Below are 11,448 nucleotides of genomic sequence, written 5' to 3' on the forward strand. Positions count from 1 at the left end.
ATAAACACTAAAGGTTTCGGGTGGGATCCATCCCCCCTACTGATCTGGGTCCCTTCCCTTGTGGAGGAAGGCAGACCCCTTTGAGAGATGTTCATCCTGTCTACCAGGCTTGGGTAGTCTTGTCTTTGACTGCTCAAGGGGGCAGAGACTACTAGGTTTGATGAAATACTCAACCTCCACTACTCTGTGACTGGAGACATTAATTACTCCAGTCCCATCATAGGGATTGTATGAAAGCACATATGTGTGAAAGCAAGTATGTAACCAGGTCCCAGAAGAGGACATATTTCATCCAGCAACAGGATTTGAACCAAGGGACCAGTCACCTACTGGTTTGTTCAATACTCTTTCCACTTTTATTCCTTCTCAACTTGTTACACAGGTAGCTACTGTTACTTTTATAATACAAAAGAATAAAACTGCCTCTTATTTAGTGGAATGCCTTTCCTTCTCCCCAGATCATGCATGAATACTTAAGAATAATATGAAGAATACTTTAGTTTCAAGATTTCATTAGTTTATAGAAAACACTTAGAAATAATCCTCCCCCTCTTTAAAAAAGATACAAAAGAACTTTGTAAAAGAGTGAAACAAGTTGGTTTTATTTTATCAGTGTTATTCTATAATAGTTAATTCTGTCTCATGCACAAATGAAAAATGGGAAAAATACACTGGTGAGTTATTTTCATTGGACAGATTTAGATTTATATTTGACACAGCTTTTCACTTTAGGTCACAATATGGTTGTACATAGAGATTGGGTTCTCATGTGTAAAGAGAAGACTGAGTACCGTACTAAAAAGACAACCATGTACAAATACTAAAAGAAAACCCCTGATTCTGTACATTTTGATAATGGTTAATGTGGAAAGTATGGCCGGATTTTCATGCTCATCTTCTTCATTGAATACCACGACCCTTTCCAGTTCATCCAGACAATACCATCATCTGTCCCATGCTTTGCCATGTCCCAGCTGTAGGTCCCTCCCCAGTAGTATCTGCCATTGGGGTTGGCCGAGTGGCAGCGGTTGTACCACCATCCACCACCGTCTTGTTTGGAGCACTGTTTTCTTGGATCTTGAGTTAACCTGATGAGGGGAAAGAAATAAAAAGGCATTGAGAGTGACATTGTAATATAGGCTAGCAGATCAACAGAGTACATATACCAGCCTGTGCACTGAAATTTTCAAACCATAATAAACAATTTAAGTCCTCTCTGAACTTCCTAGAAAGGATTGACCATCACAAGCACTACACCCTGCACTCAGAAGATAAAGCAGCTAAGAAAAATCAAATTTTAATTGCACCTCTTGGGGAATATCATTTTAGTTTACTGATTGATAACTGTGGTTATTTGCAGTTCATAATGATAAGTACAATATCAATGAAATTTAAAGATAGAAAGCAATGAGAAATGTTTGTCTTCCCCAACCTAAACAATTCCTTTATTCATGAATATGTAATCAGGTATTAAGCACAGGTTAGAGATACAGTGCTCTATTATATACTTTACAACTGAGCTCCTGTCTTCTGAGTAGGCAGAACATTGCTTTTTAAATTGACATGCTACCTGCCTTTTCCTCCAGGATCCATTATATTTTCATGGAGTAAGTACCAATATTCCTGCATAATGTCCTCAGCACTGCTGCTGTCAGTGTCTGACTATGAATATATTGCATTCAGATTTGCTACCTTTTTTTTTTCTTTTTTTTTTGCTGGTAAATCATTCATGGAATCAATAAAATTCAGCATGTTTGTGTCTTACTTGGTTGTGGACTGTCACTAACCCAATATATAGTTTTACCTGGCCTTTGGCTATGCCAAGAGAACTCCATAGACATTTAGCTGGTAACTTGCAGGGACATAACATATTTTGACATGCTACAAAATGCTTGAAAACTAATGGCAAATTACAGAAATATTATATATCCAGCTCTATTTTTATTTTAAATGTCTAGTGCAAGTACATACCATCCATCATTGTCTCTGTCGTAAGTACTGAAGTACATGCCATTGTGAATTGTCATTGTCCTGTTTTCTCCATGCAACTGGGAAGCTCCATCCATCAGTGCATTGCCTGCAGTGCCTTTGTAGTTACTAACTGAAAGCTGATACTTGTTTCCTTCATTCTGTATAGTGAAACCTCCATAATGAGCTGATACTTTATCACCATTCCAGTCCTCCATTTCAATTAGAACTTCAGTGGGCCCTAGTTTTGGTAAGCTGGCTGATCTTGTCATTTCCGAGCCAATATTCACCTGAGAAGCAACAAGTGAGAGCTCTGTGAAACAGACTTCGCAATATACTTCAAGGCAACTTTATTATTTGCCTATAGGTCTGCTGGAGCGGGTTGGTTAATTTTAAAAATATCTAAGAGCTTCAAAAAATAGAAGAAAATGGTTTCAGTAAGAACAGCTATTTGCATTTTGGGCTTGGCGTTTTACCTGGTGTATCACAGTAGTTCTTCCCTCCACTCTTTGCAACATTTCCAAATCCTTTTTTATATTGATCCCATACTCTTCCGAAATTAACGCTGCCGTCCTGGCGGTTCTGAATCAAAGTCCAGCCTGCAGAAGCAAGAGTATTTAGATTAAATTACCAGTACAAAAGGAGCATCTGACACTAAGATATAGCCCTTTTAACTTCACCTCAGGAGCAGAGGAGCATATGGCTTCCTTGCAGCAGGTCCTTTCACTGCTTTTGAGCTCAGTTTTGCCCCTTTGCTCACACTTAAGTAGAACCTTGCTTCATAAGGAAAGGCGGAAAAAGCAGAACTTGAAGGACAGCCCTGGTCTTTTGTCAAGTGACAGGGTAAGAAATGAGCCAGGCTGTCCTTCTCTGCCCACTTATGCACTGTCCATGATGGTCATAGTAAGATACATACACAATTTATTTCCAGTTTCACAATAGAAGTATCCTATTCTGCATCAGCAGATGACCTCAAGACTTCCCTGAACAATTCAATCAGATTTAATTATCAAGTAATTACAAAATATAAAATTTCATATTTCTTTGTATAAAATACAAATTACTAATTTGATTTTTTGGTAGCACTGGTAAATCAATATTATAACAACATAGTTATTTCACACTAACCTCCATTGTCTGTTTCCATGTCACAGTACACTCTGTATGGCTTGACGAAAGGATCTGGCTGGATGAGGTACATTTCGGATGTCTCTCCTCCCTTTCTGATGATATCCTCACATTCTGCAAGAATAAAACAGAGACTAGTACTGAAAGATCTGTGAATTTGAACAGTTGTCTTATATTTTGGTTTGCTGCTATATATGCTGCTACATTTTAAAATCTATAGAAAATATTTTACTTTCATTTTGATTTCTGTACATCAAGTGAAAGAATCATGGAAGAAAGAATACCGCACTGTGCAACTTTTCCAAAGAGGAATTTCTGAAATTTCAAACTAAGTGATGCAACACTGCATACCTTACAATGACTTCTTGAACTAGACAAGCTTTTGAAAGAAGAAGCTTTCTCGACCGAAAAAATCAAGATTACAACCATGATAGTCACAAAAGTATCACTTCCACCTTACAAAGGCCCTGAAGCACACATTTCTTTAAAATCCAACTAGTCACTTACAAAGACTGATATTGGATAAGAGGATCTTTGGTCTGACCAGTACAGTGATCCAGAAAAGATTTTTTTTTTTTCATCTAGGATTTCCATCTTTCCTAATACCTAATCAATTGTACAGGCTTCAGATGCAACTATCAATTTGCACAGTGACATAAATGGAAGAAAAGATGTCATTAGAGTTGAATGAATACCTTTGCCTGAAACCACAGGAATATTACAGGAAACAGTACATGGGGAACGGCAGTAGTCCACCTGGGTTGCAATGGCATTTTCCAGTTTCTGTATCTTTTTATGTAATGAATCCACAACTGCACGAAGGACCCTGAGGCTAGATGGGATGTTATTGTCCAGATTATCCTTTATATAATTATACTGCAATTCCACTTCTGTGTTGTACTTAGAAAGTAAATCATCATTGTCTAGAAGAGCAAAGAGATGAAAAGCAGATTAGTTTTCAAAATATTTCTCAGTTAGGAAATGAAGAAGAGCAGTTTATAAGTACAATTTGAGATGCCACTAGGAAGGAAGGGCATTTCTTTTGCTTACTTTTCCACAGTGTGCAAAAACTATGCAGATACTCTCAGGGAAGTGGTCCATGTGTACTGCTGTTTCTTTGCTAGCTAATAGGTTTATCAGTGGTGCTTTACTCTGCCAAAGAGCAGTAATTCCCTTCTTTCTAGAGAGCTATGGTGCCAATCCAGAGGCTGGTCATAAATGGATTGGATGGACATAGGAAAACAGGCAAGGGGAACACATGAATAATGTACATTAAGAGGCCTCCTATGAATCTTGCCTCTAGCATGAAATCCATTCCTTCGTTTCTCTCAAAGGATGTTTTTTAAGATTTCAGAGGCCATGGTCACAGAATTCTGCTTTGCTAGATAGTCCATGGTATTTTTAATTTTTTTAAGAAGTCCCACTAAAAGTAACTGTAGGAATGCCAATAAAACTTCAATACCATTTACACTAGTAGTTCATAGAAGTAGCATACCTTTTCTTTGTTTTTGCCTCTTTACCAATTTATCTTCTAGAATGGTCACATACTCATAGAAAGTTGAGGAGCTCTCCGAAAGAGAGTTCACTTTAACTTTTAGATCATTAATAACTGGTTTCACTGATTTTTCCTGTTTTAGCAGTAGAGTTCGCAGCTCACATCCAGTCGGACACAGCACTCCCTTAAAAGAAGGAAAAAGGGCTGTGAATAAAAGTAAAGAAGTTCTAGTCCCATCAGTGAACAGACATACCTTTGAACACAACAAAGAGTTTGTAATGGGAGAACAGGTATTTAAGCATCTAGATAAGCTTTATCAAACTTCCTTTGTTGGGAACGTCCACACTCAGCCTTGTGCTCAGTCACTAAGATGCCTCTCAGCATTGCTACAGCTTGCATTTTCCAGCAGGGATCATAGCAGAGACAGTGTGATAGGCTGCTGCAAGGCAGCAAGGGGTGTGCTGGGTGTCAAGCATGCTCGTATGCAGTAAGAGCTGCAGCAGTGACTGAGGGTAGAGTAGAACTACATTTTGAAACTAATTTTAAGAAAGACATGGGAGGATGGGGCTTTTTTGGTCCCTAGGGTTCCTTAAGATTGTCTGAAACTGAATCCAGCACTTCTGCAGAAGTTTTTCCTGTACTGAATGCAAAACCAGGCAGAAGGCACAGGCTAACCCACAGATACTTCCTTTCCTGGCTTACAGTTCTACTCTCTTCCCCCCATCTTTGCTGTAGCCTGACTCAGCCATGGACTCTGACGCATCACCCTTATGAATGCAGTCCTAGCAAACCCAAGCAAAGTGAAGAAATGCTGGACTACTTTAAATGAACGACCGTGCTTTATTTGGCAAGGGAAACTCCCGTGTTGGGTGCACTAGAAGGAAAGAACAGTATGTCACCAGCTGCCTCAGCAGCCAGACACCCACCAGCTCGTCCAGCGCATGCTGGCAGCCTCCGGCATCAGGATAGACAGTCCGCTCCTTCTTCTCCTCCGTCTTTCCTCGCTTCGGGGGCCGGGGCTGGTACCCGGTCCCGCTGATGGGAGGTGCCACGGGCCGGAGCGCCGGTGCCATCTCAACCCTCTTGTCCAGGGGTCGGTGGCCCCGAACGTCAACCACGGGGCTCTCATCCTGCACAGCCAAGGGGAGAGAAACTCTCTGAATCTGGGATTGCCACTGCAAAATGGGCTGCATAGGGTGGAGGCATCTGTTCAGCACTCTTTAGGATTTTTAAACAGCAAGGAAAACTAGGGAATGGAATGAAAAAGCCATAATGGAAATGTTATACTGGCATTATGTAAAAGTCATTGCCATTATGTAAAAGTCATTGCCTCCCTTGTAAGACTAGTCACACTCTCCGTAACTAAAAAGTCTTCAAACCACAGTAAAATAATATTTCAATAACAATTTCTGACCAAGGAATAAATCTTACACAGTTCAGAGCTACTAAGTGCCATGGAACTTGAAGTAGTAGGCGACAAAAAAAATTAGAAATCCTGGGGGCTAAGAAGTGTATTCAGCAGCACATTTTCAGTGTCCCAGTTTTTCATTGGGCTACAGGAATACTTGTAAGGTCTCAGAAAATCAGGCCACGGTCAAATAAATCATCAGGTCTCAAGTCACATCCCAGCTGTCAACTGGTGAAGTTAGGAAAACCATTTAATAACATCTCTCAGAGTAGGTTTGTAGAGCTCTCTGATGCACACACTCCCCATATCTGGCAGAAACAGCAAAGTCTAAGAGGATGAGCAAGGAAAACAGGCCTGGTCCCTAAGCATTTTTTCAAACAAAACCATTTGAATTAATAGTTGTTTGAGCTACTGAATCAAAACCTACAGCCGTTTCCAATCCCACTGAGACTTAGCTCCAAATAACAAACTTTTGAAAGGATCCAGCATCAGAGGCTTCAAGGAGTTTCAAAAATAAGCAGCATACAATACACAGAATTGCTGAAAATTTTTTAACACATTAGTGTTATCAGTAGTCAATATGCAGACACAAGTGTTCAGATTGTCAGAAAGTCTGACCAATTCAATTTTTACAGGGATTTTCAAATAATAAAAAAGTGCATCAAAATTCTAAATTGTGTTTCCCACTGAAATATTTTACTTAAACACAAATATATATTAAACCATTATTTTATATTGATTCTCATTTCTTTTCCTTCTGTTTCACAATTGTTACCTCTTAATTTGTAGTGTTAAGCTGTATAAACTGGTAGTTTGTTTAGTTTCAGTTTTTTTAATGTCTACTGACTCTGCAGAAAAGATTTTACTGTCTTTGAGACAGGACATGATTTATTACACACTTCTACTCCTTTATACCTAATACTAATTGTCTGTAACATCGTATGTCAACATTGCTAAATTAGTATCCTTAAATAAATTCAGCTAAATAACTAATCTTACCATCAAACATTCTTCATTCCCTACAGAAAAAGAAATAGGAAGAAAATATCTTCAAACTCAGAAAATAGCTATTGTGGGGTTGCATATAAAATGTTAATTTTTTGAACAAATCAATCGGAAAAGGAACATACACTGGATTATCTTTTCCCACAACTTCTAATTTAGCTAACTCACATAAACTGAGGAAGTCATGCATGCAATTAAATTAAATTAATCATTAATAACTAATTATTAATCAATATCAGTATTACAACCTCTTCGTCATAGTCAAGAGAGCCCTGGGACTGAACGGAGGACACACAGAGCAGGAACAGCAGGAGCAGTTTCATGGTGCTGGCTTGCTTGAGCAGCTCAGTGATCTTCTCTTTTCATCAGCTCTGACAGGGAGAGGTCACCTCTGTTCTTTTATATATATGCAGCAGCACCAATTTCAGCTTCACAGTGATAGGGTCAACCTTTCTGAGCAATCAGAGTTTCTCTGTTAATATTCAACTTTTCACTCAGTGCCTGAATACATCAGTTGTTGAGCAATTCCTCTGGAAAACTCTTATCTATATGTCCTAGAGACCTCTGTTGATGCTGGCATCAAATACATGTTCAGATCCCTAAAAGCACCTCCTGCTCAGATTACACAAGGTTATTGTTTTCTCAAAAATCACAAGTGTTTTAAAGCAGCTGGAAAAGGAATGGCTAAAGAAAAAAAATTATTAGATGTCATGTTGTGATGGCTCCTTTTTCTTTCCCTGCTGAATGTTTCAGAAATATGGTATTAAATGTGAAGACATCTCACATCATACAGATTTCTGCCTTTTTCTAAATAGTTTTATGGTGTCTGATAGGTATGCAAATCTTTGGGTCTTTTAACATAAAAGTGAAAAAAAAGGTATATTATATTCATTACATTAATAATTTTGAGTAAAAGCAATGTTTTGATTTATTAAAGAACAGATGAATACTGTAAGCATAAGCCAATATTATTCCATTAATATAGCCTTGTGATATTGTAAATGAACTAAAATAATTCAATTTTACATATTAATTTGCTGGTTTCCTTTTTTAATACAAAAATTACATCTTTCCAATATTATTTGAATGTTTTAAATAATCTTTTAAGGGAATACAGCATGAAGTTACCTGAAATCATAGTGAAATACTCAAACATACTTTCTAATGTTTTATAGGAAGTTATAGGAAGCATATCACTGCTCTCATATTAGCACAGTTTTAACATTTCAGTGTGTTTATATCCTGTGATTTTCTTGGGCATTATAAATGACTATAATGTACTGAATTAAATTAAATTAAAATGGGAGCCAGCACACTTTTCTTAAGTCATTCATATCAATGTCTGAACCAATGAAGGGATGCAAACTGTGATCCGAGCTTCCATTTCAAAGAATAACTTGATGGAGAGGAGGATTTTACAGGAAGCAAAGTTAAGAACAGCTAACATTTATTGGTTTAGGCTTTTTCCTGTATTCATGCTGTTGTCAGAATTCTAGTAAACTATGGAGATTCGCAAAATATGAAAACTGTTTAACCTGACTGGTTTAATTATTAAACAGTTTGGCCCTAAATCAGTCATGGCTCAAGGAGCTGAAACTCCACTGAATTGGATCTCCTGCATGAGGACATCACCAAATCTGTTAGATTTGGAAGAGCACAAACTTCTCCCTGCAGACATTAAGAAATCTGTCTAAGGCCAAAACTGACATAATTAACAAGTTATTACCACTTATGGATACTAGCCAAGATGTTATCATTGATTTTGGGAATATCCTAACTTTAACTAAGTTTTCCCTCCATTTACCTCTGAGGGAAGTTCAGCCACCCTCATCTTACAGATGGAAGGGATCTAGTCCTTGAACCTTTGCCCAGGGCTTACAAGAACCCTGCGGTACAGTGGAACTAAAACTAGGTCTCACTATTCCTGAGCTGGAAACACAAATTATCCCAGTTCAATTCACAAAAATCTTTAATAAATATTAATAATATCAAGTGATATTTGTGCTAAATCTCTTTTGAAACAATCAGCATGTTCTGCAGTAATTTATGGTGTCCTCCTCCAGGCATTAAGCTCTCTTTAGCTCCTGATGGAGAGCCCTGGTTGTGTCTGTGCAGAGGCTGTCGGAGACTGGATGACGAGGGTTGGTGCCGGAGCCGCCAAGCCAACTGCACAGCCCCATCATGGGAACCCCCCAGGCTTATTCTGCCTTCAGATGGGATTTCCCCTTTGAAACTCAGCCTTTGACCCTCTCAGCTCCAGTACCTTTCATTGGCTTCCCCTGGAGAGTTGGGTGGTGATGTCTCCATGAGCATTCTCCATGAGCAACACATGCATGTCATACCCCAGCAGGCTGGTGGCTTCGCGCCAAATGACCAGACACCTCAGGGCAGGGATCGTGGGACTGTCCATCTGGTGAGCAAGGGCCTTGTCTGCACTGCAGAGGCTGTGCCTGGGGACTTTTATCAACACAAACGGTCCAAATTTGGAGTGGTATGCAGAGGAGGCTACCCTGCCAAACATACACACATGTACAGGAAAGCATTTTGGCAGCAGAAGTTAATCTCCATTAGCATCTTGGTTATGAGATGTGATTTTACTCTCATGCTTGCAACCATTACAGTCAGGCTGACACTTTATAAAGATTGAATAAAGCCTTAAGAAGGACCAAAACTATAGCTTAAATTTCTTCTAAAAATGGTATCAAAGAAGCTCTCTCTTCAAAAACAGAGCAACCTCTCTTCTTTCATACTCCCTCCTCCAATTTACATGGTTAATGAGAAGAGCTAATGTGGTGGTGATACCACAGCATGTCTGCTGGAAACTGCAATAATGTGTTCCCAGAGCTAACGTGGTGGTGATACCACAGCATGTCTGCTGGAAACTGCAATAATACTCCATGGACCTGCTGGTGTTCCAGGACACCCCTTGTACAGCATTTTACTAAAAAGGCACTTACTGGCAGAGGTGTGCGTGTGTTTTGAGGAACTGTTTGCTTGGTGGCCTTGTGTTTGTAGTGCTGGCCAGTGATGCAACCCTCTTTACACAAACCCCCCGACCCAGGACAGCCACGATCACCAGATCACGGCTCTTCAGAGCTGGATGGATCCCCAGAAGAGGTCTTGGGGAACAGAACCTTCTTTGCTTACATTGAGCTATAGTGTTTCCATTTAAAAATAGCTGTTTGTTTGGAAATGTCCTTTTAAACGAGTAGTGTTGTAACAGTGTCATCCTATGAAAAGGATATCGTGAACTTAAATGTTCACCTCTGCTGAGATGAACACCCTTTTTTCTTATTTGCTTTTACTGGTAGCAAATATTACTTCAAAGGTTTCTTGTAAATGATAATGAATGCTATCTCCATGTTCTGGGAGCAACATTAATGACTGGGCTATTCCCTTTGGCTTTAATATAACACTGAAAGTTCATCCAATTTGCTAGTCACCTTCTATGAAATACTGCTTATAAAAAATACATAGCTAGCTATTTCCAGAATTGCAGCTGTAGCTGACATGCAAGAACACATCAAGAAGCCGTATGTAACAAAGAAAATTAATGAAGTGCATATTTTTATTAATATCACTGACATGATTTATTGATGTTCCAAGACTAAATTTCACCCTAGACTAAACCTTCTAAAAAAATTTAAATTTGTCCTCTAACTGCATTCTGAAATCTCTGAAAAGATTAATTTGTCCTCCGAGTCTCTGAAGCATTACAAGGATAACAGGAAACAAGTTCAGATTATAAATTTCTGAGGGGAATGTTTATGTGTAAAAAAATTAGAAAACTACAGCAACTCCAGGGCCATGTGAATACTACTATTAACAGTAACAACAAGCACAGACAAGTTTTCTTGCTAAATATTTTTTTTTATTTTGCTACCAGAGTGCATATTTCAAATTTGGTTTCCCTTTAAAAGGCAGTGGAAATAAGTCTGATTTCTTTCAACAGAAAATAGGAAGGAAACAACTCTATAGACAGCCAGAGACTAGCCCTTAAAACCATTTCCACACATCAAATCCTGATCAAGCAGGCACACACTACTCTGTGTGCAACCTTTAAAAAGAAAGATAAACCTGTTTGAAATTCCTAGCTCTCCCCAAGTTTCCTTTCAAATATTGTGTATCTTCAGTCTAACCTCATCAGCCCAAGAGGATGATAGAGATTTGCCCCATTTTGACACACTGTCCTGGAGTTTGCACTCTAGGTTGCACTTTAAGCAAGAACAGACAACGCTCCCCCTCCATGAGATGCTGTGCTGGTCTTTATGGGAAGCTCTGAAATCCAACAGGGATTGCCAGCCTCACCAGAGGGACTACCAAAACAGGCTGACATGTTAAACATGAAACCTGTCTGCCTTGGCTTGCAGCTGAGCTGGCAATAGTTCTCCATTGCTACTGACACAATGTAATTGGCATATCTTCCCCAGCTCTACCTAGAACA

The 11,448-nt window shown here is 39.0% G+C and overlaps 1 protein-coding gene across 1 annotated transcript; it reads right to left on the reverse strand.

Annotated features, from left to right (window-relative positions):
* Positions 1–579: 579 nt before the first annotated feature.
* On the reverse strand, positions 580–7,386 carry FGB (fibrinogen beta chain). Its single transcript, XM_030947697.1, is given in 9 exon segments — positions 580–1,088; positions 1,972–2,216; positions 2,218–2,258; positions 2,445–2,567; positions 3,097–3,210; positions 3,792–4,019; positions 4,592–4,775; positions 5,518–5,721; positions 7,253–7,386. Coding segments are annotated over 9 exon segments (1,443 nt in total). The 5' UTR covers positions 7,328–7,386; the 3' UTR covers positions 580–859.
* Between the last annotated feature and the right edge of the window lie 4,062 nt (positions 7,387–11,448).

The sequence above is a fragment of the Camarhynchus parvulus genome, chromosome 4, assembly GCF_901933205.1.
Source record: "Camarhynchus parvulus chromosome 4, STF_HiC, whole genome shotgun sequence".
Lineage (NCBI taxonomy): Eukaryota > Metazoa > Chordata > Aves > Passeriformes > Thraupidae > Camarhynchus > Camarhynchus parvulus.